Source organism: Syngnathoides biaculeatus, chromosome 23 (genome assembly GCF_019802595.1).
Source record: "Syngnathoides biaculeatus isolate LvHL_M chromosome 23, ASM1980259v1, whole genome shotgun sequence".
NCBI lineage: Eukaryota > Metazoa > Chordata > Actinopteri > Syngnathiformes > Syngnathidae > Syngnathoides > Syngnathoides biaculeatus.
In genome coordinates this window covers 6,862,797-6,886,249 of record NC_084662.1, presented here as the reverse complement: position 1 = coordinate 6,886,249, position 23,453 = coordinate 6,862,797, and the positions used below count along the sequence as shown (strand labels likewise).

At 48.3% G+C, this 23,453-nt stretch overlaps 2 protein-coding genes across 10 annotated transcripts; one reads left to right on the top strand and one right to left on the bottom strand.

The window, feature by feature from the left end:
- The first annotated feature begins 97 nt into the window (after positions 1-97).
- fam110c (family with sequence similarity 110 member C) lies at positions 98-23,374 on the top strand. Of its 8 annotated transcripts, none has more exons than XM_061811519.1 (5): positions 98-191; positions 6,875-7,151; positions 17,281-17,356; positions 17,675-17,766; positions 18,838-23,374. In XM_061811519.1, the coding sequence occupies exon 5, from the start codon at positions 21,095-21,097 to the stop codon at positions 22,070-22,072; it is 978 nt and encodes a 325-aa protein (XP_061667503.1). In that variant the 5' UTR covers positions 98-191; positions 6,875-7,151; positions 17,281-17,356; positions 17,675-17,766; positions 18,838-21,094; the 3' UTR covers positions 22,073-23,374. The 8 variants fall into 8 exon arrangements, with proteins under 8 accessions (XP_061667503.1, XP_061667502.1, XP_061667501.1 ...); XM_061811518.1 differs by having other exon boundaries at positions 17,670-17,766; XM_061811517.1 differs by having other exon boundaries at positions 17,474-17,766; positions 18,841-23,374.
- Positions 203-6,867, bottom strand: LOC133496229 (ALK and LTK ligand 2a-like). 2 transcript variants are annotated; one of them, XM_061811531.1, is made up of 6 exons: positions 5,917-6,867; positions 4,728-5,076; positions 2,902-2,955; positions 2,701-2,781; positions 2,519-2,593; positions 203-1,836 (listed from the first exon to the last, which is right to left on the bottom strand). In XM_061811531.1, exons 2-5 carry the CDS (start codon positions 5,017-5,019, stop codon positions 2,529-2,531), a joined length of 492 nt encoding a protein of 163 aa, XP_061667515.1. In that variant the 5' UTR covers positions 5,020-5,076; positions 5,917-6,867; the 3' UTR covers positions 203-1,836; positions 2,519-2,528. The 2 variants fall into 2 exon arrangements, with proteins under 2 accessions (XP_061667515.1, XP_061667514.1); XM_061811530.1 differs by having other exon boundaries at positions 4,728-6,867.
- Positions 23,375-23,453: the final 79 nt, after the last annotated feature.

Below are 23,453 nucleotides of genomic sequence, written 5' to 3'. Positions count from 1 at the left end.
GTGAACAAGTCATTTAAAATAGACACGTTGCTCATTCTTGTGATTGGTTCGGTCAGGTTGTTGCCCCAAAATCCTGATTGTGTCCAAATTTTAGGTGATGTAAGTCACGACGGTAGCAGCGGGATGAGTTCAGAAGTCTCCGAAAGCACTCGAAGATCGGTGGCCACTTCCGCCGAGAGCATCCCAGCGAGGTAGTGTTAACAGACTGTTCAGTGTTCAGACTGTTGACAATTACTTTTTCTAATTGCAACAGGAAATGTAGTAATTTGGTACATTCACGGATCAAAAACTGATTGTGAGTTTTGCCCCTCAGCACCCTGTTGTCGAAAAACAAGCTTTGGAATAAACTACTGGAAAATGGAACCGTTTGGCATTCCAAGGGTTCAAGAACGTAAAAGTTGGATTTCTGTGACTATTGAATGTAAAAAAAAAAAAAAAAAAAAAAGTCCTGGTCCTATCAAAAGCCGTAAATACTGTATTTTGCCGACCTCCAACTCATTGAAGCCAGTCTGATCACTGTCATTTAAGGTCACAGGAAGGGAGCGTGAAATATCCTTTTTATTTTTCTATGAGGGGGAACAAAGAGTTTCAGCGTCGGACGCATGTCCGGAAACGGACTGCGTTTGATTCAGGAGGTTCCGCTTTGAATGACCGATGGCTGGATGTCATGTCACTGACTTCGTTTTTCAGGGTATGAATACTGCACTCTGCCTCAAAATCTCTTTTTGTCCAAGTGGAAGTGAAGTTGTAATGTGCAGTTACTGTAAAGGGATTATCCTCAAGCAGCGTGGCAATTTCTCCCTTCCCCTGTTTTCAAGCAAAACAAAAAAATCCCACTCTGTACATCTTGTTACTATTCCTGACTGCAGCTGCATGGCTTCAGGATCTGCCACCACACACAACAAAGTGTATTTCCTGGAGGGCGCTCGCAGCATTGGAAATCCATTAGTACAATTCGGACATTATCATTGATTGGCCATTAACGTGACAGCTGTCTCTAATGTAACATATCCTCAACCGACGCCGTTCCAAGGAAAAAGAAAGCAAAACGCTCGACGCATGCGCACGCGCGGACTCGTGAAGAGCTCCGACCAAACGCTCATAAGCGGTCGATCAACGGGCGCGGGTCGACTGCGGGTGGAAAAAACCAATTGAAAAACGGCTCCAAAAAAAGCACTTCCATCACCGAGGCTGGCAGCGCTTTCCTTAGCAGTCACGTAGGAGGAAAAACAAAACAAAGAAAAAAGACCCCTCGCTTTTTGTACCAATTATATAATTTATTTAAATATATCTTGCTTTTATATATCATATATACCGCTTATGTGCCTGACTTTTTTTTTTTTAATGTCATCGGTTTTGTTTGACACTATTTACACACACAAACGTGGAAATGCTTGCGGCCGCCACTCAAAGCTTTTCAAATATATAAATATAAACCGGGGGAATGTTCTTGCGGCTTCCCACCGTTGTTCGTGTCTGGTGAGCATCTCGTGTAGGCGCTCGGGCCAAGCGAGTCAATGTCCTTTAGTCCTTTGGGGAGGGGGCAAGCTCAAAGTCCGTCCTCACGTCTCTCGTCTCCATCTTTGAAAGAGTAAAGCAAAATATTTGAAAGGGTTCTGCGTGCCGGTGGCTTCTTTCTGTCTTTGAGCGGCGTCCATATTGCCAGTGGACTTCAGGAGAAGGACACTTTTTCTTTTTCTTTCTTTTTTTTTTTTTTTTTTTATGTCCGAGTTCACCAAACAGGGCCGGTCTCAGTGTTTTTGTTCAGATGGCGCTCCCAATGTCCGAAGCACGTTTCCCATCGGAGTTCTGGATAGCGGGTGTTTAGCTTGGACCCTACAAAAATGAAAAGAAAACAAATGTAGTACTTTTTTTTTTTTTTCTTCTTTTTTTGGCAGGGTGAATTTAGAAAATTCTCCCCTTTTCCCCTTTGTGCTACTTTGAATGTTCGGTGTTCCTGCAACACCTGTGCACTTACGAGGGAGAATTGCTCTGACGCCAACAGAGTTGGCGCACTCCGATTTGAATTGCTAATGCAGAGTAGGAAACTTCCATATTGGATCTTGAAGTTCAACTGGTATTTTTGATATCGTCCTCTTACAGGCTTGCACAAATGTACTTTGATTCGTGAAGAAAACATTTCATTTCAATTCTCAATCGGAAGTCAAATCAGACCAAAGCTCTCCTGTTTCACGTCAATCAGAATAAGACAAATTATTTCATTTTGTTAAATGTCACAATTGTGAGAGAGAGAATTTCTTTGAGAATTTTAGGTGAAGTGAGGTAGATGAGACATTTGCTTCCACTTTTATTTGTCGCAGTTTGACATTTCTGTCCTGAAAACCAGCCAATCACATTCTGCCAGCCGCAGTGATACGTCCGAGTGTTCGACCGTCACTCGTGCGAGACGTGTTTATCGCTCTCTTCTGACGTTTTGTCCACGACCCGGCTTTGAACCGCATCGATCCAACGTTTGTAACACTTTTGCTGTCAGCGTTGAAGGGTAGAAGTTAAATACCTTGCTCATCTTAGCTCCCCGTGCACATGGGGCTGCCGGCAAGACGCGTGAGAAGCCGCGCGCATCTTTTGATATCTGCCAAAAAGGGAAAAATACGCCTTTGATGAGGTCGTGGGCGCTTTTCAAGGGGCAGCATGCGCACGATCAACGAGGCAAAGACGGGTCGTGTTCGGCTTGCTTACATGCAGGTATCGTGCAGTCTCTGGTGTGGTAGTACACGTGGTACACGTGTTTCCAGCACCGGGGGCTGAAGTAGAGCTGACCTGGAAAGGCAAACGTGCGACATACTTCAAAAAAGGATCCATACTTCTGTATTTCACGTCATTTGCAACATCCCGCGTTTGACACGTTTCCTTTTAACTACTGAGGAAAGAACTTCTTACCCGTGATATGTTTCAGGTATTTCTCTTTCCTTCGGTGATCTTGCGGCGATCCGGCTGGCGAGGAAGACAAAACAGGAGGGCATTAGTTTACCCAAACTCGGTGATAATATCTCATTGCGGCTTGTGCGCTGTCATGCCCGACCCCGACGAGCGCCGCTCAGGGCAATGAGTTGTCACCAGCTTCATCGTCAGAACTAAAAAGTGAAACGGCTCCTTTTTTTTTTTTTTTTTTTTTTTTCCCCGGGAGCAAACCTCGATTTCGTTTTCAATTGAAATGGCTCAGTCGGCTTGTGGCGTGCACGACTCTCCAATGGCCTGAAACTCGCTCTTGCCTGCGGACCTCCGTTTTCGCACTTTACGTGCTTGTGTGTGCGTGTATCAAATGTTTTCTTGTCTTTTTTTGAGAGGGTCTCACTGTGAAATTCTGGTTTGGAAGCCAAACTGACCAACAGACATGTTCAGACGGCGCCATCGCGTTGCTGTGGATTTGCGATCAGCACAGCTTTTGAGAAGAAGATGACGATAAGGCGGTCAATCGCGGCTTTTCACGGTCGTTGCGGGGGAGAGAAATGCCAACCGTAGCTATTAGATGCATTATTGGTTGCCTATCTGTAAAATGTTGCCATCAAAAGCCGTTAATATTTTTGTTTTATAGTTTGAAGTGTCACAAAAGCAAAAAAAAAAAAAAAAAAAAATGCTGCTTGGCGTGCTTCTTTTTCTCCAATTCCGTGGGGTCAAAAATAGTTTTTGGTGAAATCAAGCCGTCTTCTGCTGCTCCATAGTATCGAACAGGAAATGTTAGAAACCAAAGATTGTGCGGAAGAAGCGCATTAATTTTTTCTTTTTATGGGTTTGCCGCTTATATTGTTATTATAGGACACCGTACTCTATATGGGGAACGGTTTGAAACCCTTGAGGGCCACAATTGTTACTGTGTCATACTTTCCAAGGTACTCCCTTTACATTTCTGGACTACTTTGGTGGCAATTATTAGCGCTACGCGTGTAAGGTTGATTTTCCACATGTACTTCCGACTTTTCCGCTCAACTTCAAGGCGTCGACGGAGGTGGAACCCAGACGCCGCTGCGACGTGTGGGGGTGCAGAAACGTTTAAATCGTGACGAGAGCATGGCAGGCAGGTAGTGCAGAGTAATGAATTCATCAATGGATTGATTGACTATCATGCCCAATGTTGGTAGTTGCGGTGTTGTAATTTCCAGGGTTGCTTGACCCTCACCGAGCGGAGACGGCGACGCGACTTAGCGCAGGCAACTGTAAGCCACTGAAGTTCAAGCTTCCGTTCTTAACGGTCTGGCCACTTAAGTCTTTCCTGTCTGTTTGTGTGAACGATAGCGTCTGTCAACGACACTTCAATTTCAATTCCAACCTTAAGTGGGATTGCTGGGGGTGTTGCTACGCTCGAAGAAACCTCACACTTGAATTTCATGCACCTTTTTTGGACCTCGAAATATTACAATAGGTTAGTGTTTCAAAGTATTTAATTAGAGGGAGGCATTTTATTTAAGTAACTGAGAAGCGGCTGTTGGTGTTTTACCCAGAAGCAAACAAATTTTTTTTTTTTTAATTATAGGGCGGCATTTATTTTCTCAAAGTTATGTTCAATTGAGGCACAAGTGAAGCCGCTATGAATTCTAAAGAGTTGCCTTAGTGTGACCTTTTTGGCCCTGGAGAAGATTGCAAGTTGCCCAGGCGTGACACTTTTATGCCGCTTTCCTTCCACACTTCATTTAAGGAGCGAGCCTTTTGGCGTCTGAAATGCGATCCTGTACGACCCGACAACTTTACAGGCCCGCTTCTAAACTCACCGAAAGTCCGATCCCTTCTGTCCGTTTTTGATCTCTTTGAATCCTTCCACTTCCCGTGGGACGTCGTGGTCATCACGGTGACGGCGCTCCTGCGACGGCTCCAGGAGGCTCCGACCGAGGTCGTCCCGGCGGCGGTCGCGGTCTCGGTCTCGGGGCGACCGCGGTTCCGCTCCCCCTCCGCGCGCCTCCAACCTGGGCCGACTCTCGCCGTCGTCGTCGGCGCGGCGCCGGCGATTGCCCACGTGAGAAGCAGCAGCAGTCCCACGGTGGCGTGCGCCCGCGCCATCCTCATGGCTCACGGATGAGGGATGGCACCAAAAAAAAAAAATCGTTGCTCTTCTCTTGATAGCTGTGGGATAAAAGAGGATGAAAGTCATTTAATTTGCCGTGACCGACTCTGGAAACACTTTCGGGAGCCGGATGAGGGCATGTGATTAAAAAAAAAAAAAAAAAAAAGAAAGAAAAAACCTCCAGCAGATGTGTATTTAGTGAAACCCCCTCCCACCGCCGCAGACGACCCCACGCTTATTGGAAATGAACACCACATTAAGCCAGTTAAAAGATTTTTTGCATAGTTCACAAGACAATGCGGAGAAATACCCCAGTGCCATTCCGGATAAGTGCGATGGCGCTTCACGATATGTAAAACCAGTTCCTTGCGCCGCACAACTCCACAAAGTTACTTTTGCTGTCCCCTCCAACAAATCAAGCTTCTATTACGGCCTTCTGGTCTGGTACCAGAGAGTACCCGCACTTTTGGATACTCTTTGGTTGAGGGGGGTCAGGCAAGTCCCGGACTTTGAAACAGGACTTCCGACTGGACTGGCGAGTTGATGGCAGAGACTTGCAAAGGAAACCGCTTGCTGCCACTTTTTGGGTTTTTAGCGCTCACCCAAATGCAGCCCCTTTTAATTATGCACAACCTTTATTTAATAATCCAAAAAATGCTTTTAAAGAATGAATTTCCGTGAATGTGCTTTTTTTTTTTTTTTTTTTTGCATCTTCCCAGCTACTTCTGATGTCTTGCAAAACACACCAAAATGACCCATTAGTGTGCTCGGAAATCCTTCGTCTTTATGAGAATTAAAACAAGCTCCCAGCACGCGCACAAACGCAGTAATTCACTTTTACTGGGGGACGGGAGGGCGGCGGGGGTCACTGAAGATGATGTCGAAATGCCAAAACCGACCTTTTAAAGTGCGCCGTTTGATTCCTCCCGGGTACGTCCGCCTCGCTCGTTCCGAAGAGTAAAAGCAAATCAGTTCGATTCGGGCGTGGAAAGGTGGCGGGCGGCCGCCGGTCCGCGGTTGTGCTGCTCCATGTCCGCGTCGGGGGTGGGGGGTGGGGGGGGGGGGGGTTAGCTGCCGACACACGTCCGAGCGGCCACTCGGCGCCGACGGAGCGCCTCTCAGCCTCCTGGTCTCGTGCGCCTGCCTCCCTTCTTCCCTGCCGCGTGGGTGATTCAATCTGCGATGCCGCTGAGGAGGACCGCTGTCCTTCCTCTTTCTCGCACTTCTTTCAATTTATGTTCTGACCCCCCCCCCTCTCTCTTCCTCCTCCTCCTCCTCAGCTTCCTCCTCCTCCTGCTCCTCCTCAGAACTTCCACTGAAACTCCTAATCAGCTGTTTTCGTCGGGATGCAGAAATTGCGCCGTGCGTAAAATGCGCGGAGCCCAAACCCTCCTGGGTGTTTTCTCGTTCTTCTTTTGCAATGACTTCCGAGTCGGTGGTCTGTCTTTTTCCATGCCGCCGTTGTTCCCCCCCCCCCCCCCAAAAAAAAAAAAAAAAAAAAACCCACCCCTCCCGTTTTCCACTTCAAACTCTGCTGATTTTGAGCATCACATGACTGGGGGTGCTTCCGCCCGAGCCCGCCCTGGAAAAAGTTTGCACAAAACTAAACTGCAGTGGACTGAACACTTGTAAAGGTTAAGTAGCAAAAATAATCCTTCCAATTTTAGGGGTTCTGAGACTCAAATTAGGGGTGCTTGAGTACTGATCATCTGCTAACGAACAATCCATTTCCCATGATTGAAATTCAACTCATTTTCGCCTCCTCGAAAAATATCTTTAGCATGTTCATCATGTGCAACCGTGCATGTTAGAATTAAAGTGTACTCTCTTTGTTTTGTACTTCTCAAAATGAACGAGAAATGCCCAGCCAAACTCGGCGACGGTGACGTTGGAGAGGCGGCTTTACCTGTTTTGGGGCGTGTTGGTGCTGAAAGGAAAGCGTCGCCTCAAAGTTCTGCTCGTCCGATCCGCTGATTTGACGAGCTTGATGAAGGTTCTCGGGCAACTGGCCGCCCGCATTCCACCACGTTAACCCCGGTCGGGCGTGCGGTCCCGCACGAGAGGCGAGTCCCGAAATCCATCGAGATCACATCGCAAACGCAATCCCGGCAAATTCAACGTCTGCGAGTCACAGGTGAGCTCCACGTCATAGTTGTCCTGTTATAATCCTTTGCGCAATGAACACTTGAACACAAATGGTGCATCAACACCTGTAGATAGGCAAAATAGAAATACACACAGGCATATATTCCTTGTCCTCAATGAAAAACAACTCACATTGCTGCAATTTGCTATGTGACTTCTGTTAGTTGTGGAAGTCTTCATTTGTGTCCTCATGACTGCATTATGGTGCCCCCCTGTGGCCAAGTTCCACACATCACGAGTAGCACCAATAGATTTGCCCATTTATGATACCCCAAATGTCTTTGTATTATGTTTATTTTGTACATAATATACAGTATATTGCTTACGTGTGTGCAAATTCCTCCCGAGTTGAAACAGTTGTTGATGATTTGGAATTTTAGGGCATAATATTAAAGACGAGGTGCAGTAGGCACACAAATTTCCTTAATGGGGAAAATATCAGAAACAATAATGACTTTATTGGGCCAACCGTTGGACTTTTCTAGAAATGGTCATGACATGCAACTGGTGCGAAGCTTTCACAAACTCGTAAATAACTTGAGAAAGAACACCGTCTGTTTTGCTGTCTGCCACATGCCGGCGGCGCTTGAGCTCACAGATCCCTCTGGAGCATTGCAACCACGTGTTGAAGCGCCCTCCGGTGGCCGTAACGCTCAAGACACCCAGTTCACTTCCAAAAATGACTCATTTCTTTTGGGGATTTGGAGCATTTTTCTCCTCTTGTCCATTTCCAGAAAACGTTCACATTCATGAATTTTTATTTGGTGCGCATAACGGGGAAAACATTTCTCGCATTAATAGAGTGGAAAAATAGATGTTAGAGGAAATTATTACCTTTTGAATGCTAATTTTGAGTTCGGCCCAGGCGGTGCTGGGATTTGGTGAGAGGAAAACAAGAAGTCAGGAAAAGCCTACCAGAACATCTGAGCTTGATTGGGGGGGGGGGGGGTCATCAAGTTCATTTGAAATGAGGGTGTGCGCACTTGTGTGGGCACATGATCGCAGTTGCTTATTTTTCCTTGCCTTGTCAAAACGGTTCTGTGCATTTTATCGGCCTCATTAATTGTGGAAGGAAATTTGACGCGAGTCCTTTTTCTTTGTTTATTTGTTTGTTTTTTAATGGCGGACCGACCGCTTTGAGTCTCTGCCTGGCAGTTTTGAGGTCCGGGGTTCCACCGACGGTCTAGCGGTACACACCTCTGACTTTGCAACGTGCAGCGTGGGGTCGATTCCCGGTCACCGATTGTGTCGGTACGTGCCCTGCGACCAGTTCAGGGTGGAGTCAGCATTTTGCCCCAAGTTAGCTGGGACACGCTCCAGCACTCCTGTGACCCTTGTGAGGATAAGTGGCTTGGAAAATGAATGGATGGCTATTTTTTGGGGCATCTTGTGATTATTTTGACGCCCTGCCAGTGGTGTCAGCAGGATGTGTCATTACACAATCACAAGCACAAGAGAGGTCAAGCGTTCTTTTCCTCATCCTTCTCATCCTCGTCCTCATCCTCATCATCAGCTTTACAACAGCCCGCAGTTTTGAGCCGTGATGCTTTTTCCCATGCTAATACAAGACGAGGGTAGTGTGTGTGTGTGTATCTGTGTGTGTGTATCACATGCAATTAGATCCTCGGGGTCAATTCGGTGAACTTCGATCAAGATGCGATAAGTCGAGCGAGACAAATTGTTGGCGCCGAGCGGGCGTGCCGAGCGTGGACGCGGCTTTTGCAGCGTGTCGCCCGCTTGGGGTTTGAGGGCGTCACGTTGCCCGCCGCCGTGCGCTATACGTTATTTTTTTTTCTTTTGCAGGACTCGGCTCACGAGTCAGGGAGGTAGCCAGAGGGGGGGCCCCATCTCACCCCCCCCCCCCCAAAAAAAAAAAAAAACCCACAAATTTCTTCCTAATCGATTGGTTGGATGAGGATGTGGTTTCCTTTTTTTTTTTTTTTTTTTTTTTTTTTTTTTTTTTTGTCCTGACATACCGTGTCATCCGATTTGGGAATTTCACTTCATCGCCACAGGATGTGTTATTCAAGGGGTTGGTCAAAAAAAAAAAAAAAAAAAGGATTCGCTTGTTTTTGCATCTTCGGAATCTTTTTTTTTTTTTTTTTTACATATGTATATATAACATTTCCCCTGGGGGTGTACTAAGAATTATTCGCTCTCCCTTGTGTAGTTTGGTGTTGCAACATTCTCTGGAGACGCGTTAGTTCCACCAGCTCCAAATGCTGCAAAGGTGTCTTGCCGAAAGTGCCCCCCCCCACCAATCGACCTGTTAGAAAAGTCGAGAGGTTACCGGGCAGACTCACTCGGTCACTAAAGAGTCTCAAAGGGCTTGACGACGATCGAGAACACCCCCTGATCTAAACCCCCCCAGTCAGAGGAAAACCTTGAGACGAGATCGCAGATGGGGGGGGGGGGGATTTCCCCCGGACCCCCAGCCTCCCGTGGATGCCCGGGGGAAACGGGCACCATCTGTCACTTAGTCTGGTGCTGTGCAATGTTGGATGTTATGGTTTAAGAGACCATTTGAAAGACAGGAAGCACCCCAGGAAAGTGGTTCTGCCTCGGGACCTGGCCCGGTCGCACAGAGACGCCTCCGAGGAAGCGGTCCAAGTCAGGTTTTGTCCCGGTCGCTGGATGCCCAGCGAGGCCCTCTGATTTCACCACCGTCACCTCGTCACCACTTTCTGAGCGGAAGGGAAGCGGAGGGGCAGGCGAGAGTAGAAGCGGCAGTAAAACAGGCCTACATTTACTTCAACAAAGTGTAACAAGAACATTCCAGAATACTGTACTCTGTCTCAGCCTTTCCGTGAGGGTCAGGATTTACCTCCAGTCCTAATTGCGGCCGTGGACGGTCTGGAGCCCATCGCACTAACTTTGGGAAAACACGCTGAGCTGGTGGCGACTAATCGCAGCGTCACCTAAAAACAAACAATTTGTCACACATTCTTTATAGCTCACGGTTGTTGTGCGTATAACAACAATTTCAAAATTTCTGCCTGTGTGATTCAGCAATGATTTTGAGGTTCTTCTACTCCGGATCTTGAGGTCCCCTGGCCTCTCAGTCCTTCCTAAAGTCGAGACGCAGCGAGGCATCGTTCCAGTTTCTCGGCCCTCGTCTGTGGAACAGCCTGGCGCAGCGCATCAGGCAGGCCTACGGAAAATGTTCTTGTTTGAGATCCGCAGCGGGATTGTTTTGACTGCGAGCCACAGTTGCTAACCATGAAAACCATATTTTATCCCTGTCAGTTGCAGCATTGATCTCGTACCCCGGAAGAAGCAGAGTTACAACTGGCTAACCTCGGCCTTGAACAAACGCGTTATTTCGCCCCCCCCCCTAGTCTGAATGGAGGCCGAAGCGCTGGCAGCGTCCCGCGCGAGCTGCTGGTTAGCATCAAGACGCCACTGAACGAAGTTGAGTGACGGCTCATCTGGTTAGCGTTAGACTTGCTTTTAAAAATGAGTGACTGAGGGGGGGGGGGGGGTTGCCCAATTGCGGCGAGCTGGCTTAAATACATTTGGAATGGACGTCAAGTTCGTGGAAGGTGGCGGTGGGAGAAGTGCGGGGCGGCGCCATGTTCCCAGCAGCTTTTTCTCGTCATCTCGTCGTGTTTCTCTGGCTTGCACCGCATCCGTTGGACTGTCCGATCCCATTTCAGCCTCTGTGGGTTGCCGTGTCGATCCAATCTTCCCAGGACCTTCAGAATCGTTAGCGCTGGTCCTCCTCAACTCCATCTAGCGATGGTACCGTTTTATCACCCAATCAGATTTCACGGTGACCATCGCCGGGCCGCAGACCCTCAAAGGCGGCAGCGTTTTTTTTTTACGCCCTTTGATTGGTAGGGATAAGCAAAATATTTTCACCAACTAGAGAAGCAGCCAGCCATCCATTGTCTCAGCCGCTTATCCTCAGAAGGGTCACGGGGCCCATTCCGGCTATCATTCCGGGGTCTACCTTCAACTGGTCGCCAGTGACACCGAGGGCCAATTTAGAGTCCACAATGAATGCATGTTTTTAGGATGTGGGAGAAAACCGGAGTGCCCGGAGAAAAGCCACACAGGATTTAAACTGCCCACCGTACCTCCGCAATCTTTGGTGAACACGATGGCTTTATTGGATTTTAAAATGTTTTCGTGACATTAGAAGTGACATACAAATTGTGAAATGATGTAAAGAGCGCAAGTGGCAACTGGGACTAAGCGGAAGACTAAGTCCCGACTCCAGGGCCAGGTCGGGAAGAACCGATGACAGTTCCATTGCGCGCATGTGAATTATTTGCAGCCGTTGCAGTGTTTATTCATCTCGCGCAAAGGGCCGGCCCGTCATGAATAATGGGCCCGAGGAAGCCGCCGGCTCATGCGTCTCCGCCGCAAAAAGTGGTGGAAAACGCCGCGGCCATGTCATTTCCATTCGCCACAAAGCCTCAGTCTGAATTTCCAGGCCACATCAATCAAGCCCCGAATTGAATTGAGACTCGCAAATTGTTTCACGGACGGGATTCCTTGTCGTCGCCTCGTCCTCGGCCACGCGCGCGCGTCGGCGCTGCAAAACTATTGAGGCTCTCGCTCGTGCGTGCGTGTGAAACTGATGACTCGGCATTCATCTCCAGCGAGCTGTGCCGTCGGCCTGGCCGACATTCCGACATTCCCGTCGTACGGATGCGAAAGGATGTTAGCGGTGCCTGCGGTCGAGCGTTTGAAGCCGTCCCGTGTTGTGGCGAAGGCGTCACAAGTGCCAAAATCCACTCGGGTGATGAAGGCCAAATGGACAAAGCAGCAACTGAACGTGGACTGCGAGCAAAATTTGACTGTAGCCGTACTCCCCCACCTTAAAAAAACGCCCACACCCCTCGCCAGCTTGAACGTGCACCAGACGCGGTTCAATTCCCCGGGTCACAAACTTTCAAAAATGTCTTGGGACAGCGAGAAATCCTCCCATACTTGACCGCCGATGCTTGTGGGCCAAATTGTTCTGCATGTGAGCGTCGTCGTCGTCGTCGTCCCCCCCCCGTCCCCCCCCCCCAGTAGTGTTGCGCGCAGTTTATCTGTGTCAAGAACAAATGTGTGTTTAGTTACAAAATAATGATCAAAGGTTTTCATCTTATTCTTATTAAATAACAAAAAGAATGTTGGATTTTTTTAAGGAGAGGGGGGGTCTGGAATGGATTACAGTGGGGGGGGGGTCAATTAATTTCACTCGGCAAAGACGTGTTGAGATGCGAGTGTCTCGAATGGATTCCATTTTTATCTTGTTGTTTTTATCGTGTTGGCTTGTCATTGTGAAATATTAAATTCGACCTCGTGATCAGTAAGATTTTCAAAAGCGATCCAGAAAGGAGGCTGAGGCGAATCCTTTTCGTAGCATCGCGTATTCCACGCACGCGGCCATCCGAAATGAGATTAGACCAGTTTGGCTAATTCCTGCCCGTGAGTCATCCTGACGTGGCGATGAACGTGTGAATCATCCGCATATGACGACGACGAATCAGCGTGAATCCGACATCCACCCGGGCCGGGCCGGGCCGGGCCGGGCCGACCCCCCCCCCGCCCTCATAAACGTCCACCAAGGAATGCGTTTGTGCATTGCGAGACCTCCCAAGACTTTGCTGTCCATTTTCTTCTCCTTTTCCCGCCCTTGAAAGTTTTCAACATTTTTCTCCGCCGCTCATATTTCCGTGACGGCAGCCAATCAGTAGTGGACATTTCCCTCCCGGGCTCGCTTGCGCTTGTCGTTTGGAAAAAGTGCAAAGATCCGATCAAAGCAGCACAATGCAAAGTATTGCGATCTTTGGCTTGAACGAGGAGGCGCGTTTGCTTGATTTGTGCGTCCTCTGCTTGCCATCAATCTTTGGCCTTTTTTTTTTTTTTTTTTTTTTTGGGAACCACAATTTCAAACGGTTGCAAAGCGTTTGAACAACATCTCTCATCTGCATTCGTCGAATTACGCTCAGGATGAAGAATTATAGCAGGTCTTTTTCTTGTCTTGCCGAAACGAGCCCGTTTGTTATTGCAAATCAGCTCATGTAACCGTGACAACCGGGGGCGGAGGCCCGGCGTTACGACTTCCAAAAATCTCCGATTGTTGCAATAGATGAACAAATGAGCTGACTCGGCAATTTAACAACATCCACGCGCGGGGCCGGCCAGCGTGACGCTGATCCGGGTTTAAACTATCTCGAGGCGACGTCGTTCCGCGCGGCTCCCGCGTGCTGAGGGACGAGGCCCGGCGTTGATACGTTTGCTTCTCAAGCTACTTTTAACACTTTCATGTGGATTGCCGTGTGTAAAAAGTAACGTAGAACAGATGGATTTGTGGAAAAATGTGAAATTGGCCAGAGAGACGGTCGTACGAGGCGTCCGCGCAACGACGCCCAACAGCAATCGGGATCAAATGCATCGGACTTGATATTGACGGCCACAATTTGCTCTCGGTCGACGTCTGCGATTGCACGCATTAGTGAACTTGGCCGAGTTCCCGTCATCCGGCCATCCGCGGTTCCGTTGAAGCGGCCTTTTCCACAGCAGCCTGAGCGCATCCCGCTATCGTAAAGACGCTAAGAAGCTCTTCGGAACCTGCGATTTCATCCCCCCCCGAGGAGACGCTGATACCGGCGCGCGCCGCAAGACTGCGTGAGCGTCGGTTTAAGAAATAAAATTAACAAGAGAGAGAGAGAGAGAGAGAGTGCAATTACTCGGCAAAGTCTCCCGGGAAAATGCGAGTCTGGCCATTCAGTACATTAAACTGCCGCCCGCTCCGTCCGACTTTCAAGGAATGACGATAATGGAACAACGTGTAGAACTCCGCGGAATAATCTTGACGCCGCAGGGTTAGCCGCCACGATGAATCCGCATAAAACAAGTTCAAAGTCTTCTCTTCCGTGTCAGATGCAAAGAAGCAACAACATTTTTTCATGTTCTTTTAAAAATAAAAATACCACGTTGCCATATGACAAATAAAAAGTACAGAAGTCTCCTTTCAACAAATTTCCAAGTGTAATACCGTTGTAATAACTAAAGGGGGCATTCCTTTTGATTAAAATTGGTCTACATTTTCAAAAGGCCTTTTTGTGTGATGTCAGGTTCTTTGAAATGCATTTTCAACAAATAACCATGTTTAAAATCCTTCTCCATTATTAATAATACCTTCGTCAGGTTCCTGTAAATACAACATTTTCTATTTTCATTTTCATTTTCTGACAGACTTCTTCCGCAATTTTTTTCATTTTCTCTCATTGACCAAATTGCAGGTTGAAATATTTTCGTCGTGTTCTTTTTCACCTCCGTGCACGTACAAATACCCGCTAAAGCGGCGGCGGCGGCGACGAGGCCAAACTCGGCGTTGCTGCCCGCGCCGCTTCCCGTCCGTTGGGAATCGACGTTCCCGAGAAAAGCGCCGTCGTCGGCCACGAAAAGCCACTCTGATGTCGGCCGGCGCCGCTCGGGTTTCACCAGGAGCGCCGCGGCGCTGACGACGTTAGCCGCCACGTCGTCGGCGTGCTGCGACGTCTCGTACTTGAGGCTCAAATCCACGCATGGGCAGATTCTTATTGGCAAATTCGTGAAACTAATATTTTTGTTGCACAAAATCCAATGAAATTGTCACAAGAACCTCACGTTCTGGAATGTTCTACAATCCTCAAATGCTTGTCGGAATATTTCACAATGTGTACTTCACTGAAATACGCATCCATCCATTTCTTCGCCGCTTATCCTCACCAGGGTCGCGGTTCACTATCTTTTCAGATCCATGCAACTTTTTTGTCGTCCCCTTTTTATATTGTATTGAACTCACCTCTGCAGTATAATGCTAATATCTTTTCATATTAGTTTGTCAAAGTCATTCATCTATAATCTTTTGCGCTTATCCTCACAAGGTTCATGACCATGCTGGAGCCTATCCCAGTTATCCTCGGGCGAAAGGTGGGCGGGGTACACCCTGAACTGGTCGCCGGCCAATCGCAGGGCACATGGAGACAAACAGCCGCACTCACAGTCACACCGACGGGGCAATTTGGAGTCTCAAAAATTAATGTTGCATGTTTTTGGGATGTGGACCGACGCGCGCTGGAAAGGACAACACAAGTGAGACCCGCGTGGCACCTTCTTTATTTTCTTAAAGATCGGATTCTATTTTTAGCGCAGGTTACGCGACTGCCGACACTCGTGAATCAGATCCAAAAGCGTGTGATGCGCAAGGGGACTGTCGGACCGGGATCCGAGTCCCCGTCGTGCCGGCAGGCTGATCTGGCGGGCGCAAGGACCGCGTTATTCGCCATCCTCGGACGCTTCCAGGAAAAAAAATCCTCATCAGTTCATCTTGAGAAGTGTCAGAATGTCCCCCTGAAGGCATTTTTGGGTTGTCTTCCGGCACCAGGAAAACGTCCGCAATTCCGCGCCGGCGTCGACGTCATCGCGCCTCCTGTTCTCGAAACCGCCGCGACCCGATTTCTCGAGATGCGGATTCCCGGAATGTTGTGTCCATTTTTTTTTTTATTTTTTTTATGATGACGTCTGCCTGTTTTCTTGACATAAGCTTCCAATATATTTTCCCCAATTTTCTTGGTTGGCGTAATTTTCTTGCTTTGGGGGTTTTAGCCATGAATGATGTCAGAACTGATTTTTTTTTTTTAATTATTTCTCACTTTTGTCCGATCTGCCTCCTCTTGCAGTCGCTATTGCTAAAGCTAACGCTAAGATGATGACGCCGACATCAAACTCGTTTTTTTCCATACCATTTTTTTAATATACTGTGCATATTTTTAAAAATGTTCCTAACGTCTGATGGCTGTGAGCTCATCGCAAAGACCTTGATGGAGCTCCGCCCCCTTCACCATTCTCACTGATTTTGTGGACGCGATCTCAATTTTTTGGCATTTCTGATGCCCACTTTTTTCTCAGTTTTTATTGCATTTTTTTTTCTCGCAGTTTTGTCCATTTTTAGCAACTCTGACATGCGCAGATCTCCCTCCTTCGTTTTAGCCGCCGATGTTTGCGTTGTCTCGAGATTTTTGACAGTTATGACCGATTTCTGCTCCAAGCCGAGGCTTCGTTATTTTGACCTTTTCCGCGGGCTGCCAGTGGCTTTATTTTATTTATTTTTCCCATGAACTTTCTTCATCCTTTGCGCTGAGAAGCAATAAAGCATAAAAATAAGAATAAAACAACAAATAAGAAACGGGGGGAAAAAATTGTGCAAACAAGAATTGGTAAGAAAACACGCAAGGAATGACGGGAGAGAGAATTGTGTGCGCGCCGGGCGGGCTGATGGGAATTTGACAAATGGCTGGAAAAGTTCACAGCGTCTGCTTTTTGGAGGAAGTCAGTGAAAAAGTCGCCCCGTTTACTTTCCCGACCGGGACGCTCGGATAACCGAGACGCGTTTACGATTTATTCGAGTTGAAAAGTGCGTGTGCGCCTTTTTGGTTTTCGCGAGCGCGGCCGCACGTCCTCGGCGAACGGGCCGAGCGTGTCGAGCAACGAGATCCGCTTGCGGAACGTAAACGTGGAAAATCGTTCAGCGAGCAGCCCGAACAGCGTCAATTGGCTCAGGTAGGAATATCCATCCGGAACATCTTCTGAGCCGCTTATCCTCACGAGGGTCGCGAGAATGCTGGAGCCAATCCCAGCTGTCATCGGGCACCCTGAACTGGTCGCCAATCGCAAGGCACATAGAGACAAACAGTCGCACCTGCAATCACACCTAGGGGCAATTTAGAGTGTCCAATGAATGTTGCATATTTTTGGGATGTGGGGAGGAAAACCAGAGTACCCGGAGAAAAGCCACGCAGGCACTTGGGGAACATGCAAACTCCACACAGGCGGGGCTGGGATTTGAACTCCGGTCCTCAAAACTGTGAGGCCAACGCTCTAACCAGTCCCAGCGCAGGGCCGCCATTTCTATATTTATGACATATATATATATATATATATATATATATATCCAGCCATCTGTTTTCTTAGCCGCTTATCCTCACCAGGGTCACAAGGAGTGCTGGAGCCAATCCCAGCTGTCATCGGGCACCCTGAACTGGTCGCCGGCCAATCGCAGGGCACTTAGAGACAGACAACCAATCACACCTTGGGGCAATTTAGTGTGTTTAATTAATGTCGCATGTTTTTAGGGTGTGGGAGGAAAGCGGGGTGCCCACCCGGAGAAAAGCCACGCAGGCACGGGGAGAACATGCTAACTTCACACAGGTGAGTGGCGGGATTGAACCCGGGACCTCAGAACTGCGAGGCCGACGCTCTACAGCTGCGCCACCGTCCCACCTATATATATATATATATATACATTTTTTTTTTTTTTTTCTTCAGCGTGACCCCAACACACTTTAGAGGTTCTTTTGTGATTGAGGGCCACGCGGCGTCGTACTCGCAGGCGAGCCTGCTTTATTTCCTCCCACTCGTCGTCTGGGTGTCCCGAAGGCAGACGCATCCTTCACCCGCGTTTCCGCGAGATGAGTCGCACCCACCTTTTGTCTTTTGCTGGGTTTTGTTTTCTTTTCCGCAGAGAAGACGGACGGGCCGTCACGCGGATCCTTGGCGGCGAGCGGCTGTTCTTTTTCAAAACAGTTCTCAGGCGAGAAGATCAAATGTCAATTTATGAGGTGAGAGCTCAACGGCCGAACGGTCGACATCTCGCGAAAGCGGATCTCGCTTATTTTGCTGAGCGGGTATTCACAAAAGAATCCTCAGTAAACGTCCAGATGGTCCCGAAAAATGCGTTTTCGTGTAAGTCTGCGGTGGACGAATTTATCAATTTTGGCCTTCTTCACCTGGACCTTAAAACTCTGGACTGGCTTGCTACAACTCAGCTGAAGGTAAAATATATATACATGAATAATAATAATAATAATATTACAGTGCAGTGCAGAAATCTCCCACGTGAGCAGTTTTACTTTATTTTACTTTTATTTTGGTTGTCGTGTTCAGCAGCTGACTTTTTGTGACGTGACAGTCAAGAATGTCAACATGTTACTTCAATCACTTTATCAATTATGGCAAAAAAAAAAAGCCTTACGATGAAAAATACCCCTAAAAGTCTTCCGCTGTTAAATTCTGTGCCCCGCACCGAATTCAGAGTTCTAGAGCACGTTGTTTTATGTCATGAGCCCGGCGTTACCGTATGTGTATATTTGTTTGTTTTTTTTTTTTTTTTTTATTGTCTGTGGTGATTTAAACAAACAAACAAAAAAAAAACTCCTCCTATGATGGGAGTGTGATAGTTACACACGCACACGCACACAATCGCCACTCGTTGTACTTTTGGAACACATTTTCATATTTCAACACGTGTCGACGTAAAGCTCGGCGAAGGAAAAACAAAAATCGCAGCTTAGTGTCCAAAAATTGCTGCCGTCAGGCTGTCATCAGCTGATCTACCGGGAGACTCAAAATAATGAGAATAATAATCAGGTCGCGAGTCAAATTCTCACAGGAAGTCAGTATTTACATCGCAGGGAGAAACTTCAACGCTGCACCCAGGACCGCGTGGGAGGTCCGACATGGGCAAAAAACAATCCGCCGGGTCTTCCCTTGCTTGACTTGCAAATTGAGCTTTTACTTTTTTTTTTTTTTTTTTTTTTAACCTCATCTATGTGACCCTGCTGTCCATTTGAAAAATCAAATGTCCCACTTGAGCACAAATCTTTAAACACTGTTGGTGAATATGTCGCTAGAAGACTGCTGAGGATGGAGCTGCCGTCATGGAAAAAGATGACGCGCTGTGGCGACCCCTAATGGGACAAGCCGAAAGGAAAAGAAGGTCCAGTGCAGTAAAACAGTACTCACAGGCGTATATTCTTTATCCTCTGTGAACATCGACGAATATTGGTGCGGCTGCGAGGAGCTCGGACCGAGGACTTGAGACTTATCTCCGTGTACACTGCATCCAGATGGGTAACCCACAGCGCCCCCGAGTGGCCAAGATGCGCACATCAGAAGGAGCGGCACGATAGCTCCTGAAATTGATGCAAAATGTGACAAAAACTGTTGACTTCTTTTTAATTCTATCAAAATGTTCTTTGTTTTTAGACACTATAATAATATATATATCAAAAAGCAGAAGACTTTTATTTGGCTTTTTTAGGGCAGGGGCAGGAACGGAAGAAAGATGATTTGAGATACGAGCGTTATGAATTTGGAACGTGGTTCTGGAACACGTTAAACTCGTATGGCAAGACGGCGCTGCATTGTAATCTAGTGGCCGGATTTCAGTGGCCGGGTTCAGTTACGATCAGGGATGAAATTTTGCGGTTGGGGGAAAATAGGGTCAGGGTTTTGTCAAGGTTTGGTTCCGGTCCACTCCTCCTCCTCGTCAAAAGTGGCAAGTTCCCACTTTCTTGGATTTCAGCGTCAACTCCGGAAGGTGCGTCCGTATTCAGCTTCTGAGGTTTTATTGTTGTACAACAACGCAGACAACCGCTCCTCCTCTTGGAAATGTTTCCGCCGCGGAGAGGAATTATTCATCAAAGTGACACATCGGAGCACACCCGCATTTAGCAGCACATTTTGAAAATGCGACGCTTGATCGCCGGGAAGGAAAAAGTACTAATAAACATGACCCGACCCCCGAGTTGGCCTATTTGGATTTTAGAGGAAGCTGGCCAAAGGAGAGCTGACGCCTCAATAATTTAAAAGAAAACCAAAAAAAATAAAAAAGATCTTGGAAACAGATGTGGAGTGATAACTGAGTCCAAAAGAGAAAAAAAATGAAAAAGAAAAAGAAGCAATTTGAGGGAGGACAACAAGGAAGTTGCAGTTGTGTAAGTAAAGTGCATGAAATTGATTTTTTTACGATGGTGGCCCCCGGCTTAAGCCGCGAGCCTTGAAGGCTTGAGCCAGACTGCACACATTGCATGGGGGTGCTGCCCCCTGCCTTCGGGGAGGCACAATTTAGGCTTTACGGCCCGAGCACATGTTTCCATTCGACAATCAAAGCGGCTTTTTCACGGGCCTTAAGTGTCAATTGGGTTTTGCGTCCCCCCCCCCCAGGGAAGACAGAAGAAATGCGTTCCGCCACTGCCAGTGATTTAGACACTTTAGAAATGCAGTTTATTTTGGGCCGCTGGTGCTTAAAAACAATTGAGCTTTTTTTCATTTCTTCTAAAAAGAGCTTGTTGGAGGCGATTAATAACAAGTACAAACAAGCCCTGTTTATTGCAAGGGGATGACTTTCAGAGCCGCCCGCCAAAATCTGCGGTACAGCAAGATTTATATATGCGGTCTCCCGACCCCTCCCAAATATTGAAACGTATTAAACCCGCTTTATTTCATAAAACGTGTTTTTCAAGGTATTCCTGTACGCACCCTTTTGCTGACAATTGTAAAACATCCAAAACAACAGATCGTAAAACTGAGAAGACGGCGTTCGGAATGCTCAGCCGATCAATCAGATCGATTGATCGAGTCAATACGAGCAAGCCGGGCCGGAATCTGACCCCCAAATCAAGTTTTGCTCAAACATGTGATGTAGGCGGGGTGAAGAGCCCGAGCCACCTTCAAAGGACTTCATCTGAAGTGATAAAAGTGAGCAGAGAGGCATGGAGTTTTGATTGGTCGCACAGATTAGCGTTGGGCGCATTGTCAGTTGTCTCGAGGTCAACACGATCCATCAGCAATGCTACGTTTGTCTTGCGCGGAAGTCCGAAATGACTGCAAAATGTTTCAAAACGGACGCAAGGACAACATTTTCTCTCCCCGCCCCCTCAAGAGAAGTGTCAGCTTTCACTGCTCCTCTCAGGTGTACTTTGAACAGTCCCGTATTTGGCCGAAGGCGACCTTGCGCAGGAAGGGTGGGGCACTGAGACGCGTGTGTCCCGGCAGGGCAGGAAAAAACATGCTCAGGCAAAGCATGTGAGCAAACGGAATCCTGGAAACCTCAGGAGAGATCGCCGGAGCTGGCGCGCGAGGACCAAGCCGCTCTGAGGGATCGCCATGGAGACCCCCAGCGATACCTCCAAAATCCTGGAGAAGGGTCCGGAGTACCTTCGAAAGCAAATGGAACTGGAGAGCGAGGTGAAGGGGCCCATGAGCGCCGTGGAGAGGCTGGCCGCCAGCAAACCAAAATACGTGAAAAGCCAGCAAGCGGGCGACTCCGCTCAGCGGTCCCCGAGCGGCCCGGCTTCCAACTCCAGCGCCTCCAACGTCTCCTCCGACCGGACCTCGACACGGGTCCGGGTGTCCCGCCGCAGCGCCTCCCCGGTGCAGGTACGTCGCGCCAGCTCCAAAAAGCGACCCGACTCCGTCCTGCTTTACAGGCAGAAATGCGAACTGCTCAGAGCGCCCGGGAGCGACCGCAAGCATCATATAACGCGTAAACTGCTCCGAAGCTCGGCCAAAAAAACAACGGCCTTACCGGAGGCGGCAGACAAGGAATGCGAGCCCCGCAGCGGTGAGGAAGACCTCGTCACGCCTGAGGAATCTGCCAAGGAATATTGCCCGAGTGCGAGGACGCCAACGCTCGAGAGAGGGCCGAATGGAGCCGCGAAACTCCTCGAAAGTGGTCCAAAAGAGCTGTCGGCAAACCTGCTGAAAGTTCCCACCGGGAGGGGCAAAGGGGTGGCTCGATCCCGCTCGGACGTCAGTTCCAGGTACTCCAAGAACTTTGCCGACTTCGACGCCTTCTTCAGGTACTGCGGCCTGGACGGGGAGGTCATCGAGTCTCTGGGGAAGGAAAACTTCTCGGCGCGCTCGGACGAGACGGCCATCAAGCTGCGCAGCGTCAGCGTGACCGCGTCGGACGGCGGCTTCTCCCGCGACAGCGACGACAGCGACGGCCTGCAGGAGGACGTCCTGCGCAAAAAGATCCGCCAGGGTACGTCGGTCATCGAGCGCAACGCCAGGATCATCAAATGGTTGTACAGCTGCAAGAATGCCAAGGAGAGCGGGAAGAAGTTGAGGGACCTGGACTGAAAAGCCCTTGGGGCTCATTCAGGGCTACACCTTGGACTGTCGCCAGGGCCCGGATTGAAAGCAGTACTTTCTTCATCGATTCATCCATTCGACATGGAATTTACTTGATTTGTATTACTTTTTGAGTCCGACTAGCCAATGACAAACAAAAATGAACGTACACTTTACTCGGAAGTTGTTTTCAAATTCCCGATGATCCCGTCGCCTCGTGTTGCCCAGCATGAACCGGGACGTAGCCCGTCACTAGCCAACTGAACAAAAACTTCACCCTTTCTGGAGACCCCCTCAGTCGGCCATTTTAGGGGTCTCGTACAGGAGTTGCTCACAAAACCCACCCTGGGAAGTGAGGGAGAAAAAGAAAAAAAATGGATACTGATACTACGTTCACCGTTCGCTCCACAGTTGGGCGGGCGCGTCTATTTTGATAGGACGCGCGAAAAGGTCTGCGGGACCCATGCCTGGAACCGAACAGGAAGGCAGCCATTTTGGATTGAAGTCGCCATTGTCTGCGAATACCTGGGCTCGTTGAAACTTTGAGCAACTCTCAACAGGAAATTCCAACCATGAGAGAATAGACAAATGGGCACCACGACATTCTCAAGATTTCACGGCAAGAAGTCGACATACGGTTCTGCGGCCCGTCTGCGTACTACCGAGTGTCGTTCCAGTTCTGTATGTTTGTACAGGCGCGTGTAACCATGTGGCGACGTTCTCGCCGGCCTCCATTGAAGAAATCTGATTGCCAAGGGACATCTCTGCTCAAACCTGCGGCGATCGAGCCCGCTGGCCGGCAGCACAACGAGGCTGCTAATTTGTCCCCATCCGGTGTAACATGATCATATTAGCCCGAATGTTTGGATGCGTTATCTATTGCCCCCCCCCCCCACCCCGTCCTGTCTCCCATCCAAACTTGTCCTCACACAAAAGTTGTCATCGGGCTTGTGGGGAAACCGAACTCGCCTCCCACTTTCTCTCCACTACACGCATGCAGATTGATAACATTTATGTATTTCTGTGCACACTGGATGCATTTTACAAGTCTGACTAACATCCCTGACAAGTCATGTCCTGCCTGTGAGCAAGAGTTCAAAAGTACCAGCCCCGAGGTATTTTTTTGTTTTTTTTTACTGCCACTTCCTTGTTACGTCACGTTTTTTTTTTTTTTGTATAAGAGGGAAATAAAAGGCTAGTATTATAGTTCATTTATGTCATTAAATTGTAGCTTGAAAATCATTTAGTAGTGCTTCATGATGACTCATTCTTTGGCTCCAAAAACAATTTCAAATATTTTGTCACTCACATTTTTCCACGAATTTATTTTGGGCTTCTCATAACAGTTCCTTTTCCAGGGTCTGTCAGCAAGAGCAAAGCGACGGTTTCC

Bases quoted from the DNA above. Each gene is read 5' to 3' on its own strand.
- LOC133496229 (XM_061811530.1), bottom strand. From the start codon at position 5,019: ATGAGGATGGCGCGGGCGCACGCCACCGTGGGACTGCTGCTGCTTCTC. The intron at 2,956-4,727 runs GTGAGTTTAGAA...CTTCCTCGCCAG, and splicing joins CAGAAGGGATCGGACTTTCG to CCGGATCGCCGCAAGATCAC. The intron at 2,594-2,700 runs GTAAGCAAGCCG...CCTTTTTGGCAG, and splicing joins AGACTGCACGATACCTGCAT to ATATCAAAAGATGCGCGCGG.
- fam110c (XM_061811522.1), top strand. From the start codon at position 21,095: ATGGAGACCCCCAGCGATACCTCCAAAATCCTGGAGAAGGGTCCGGAG.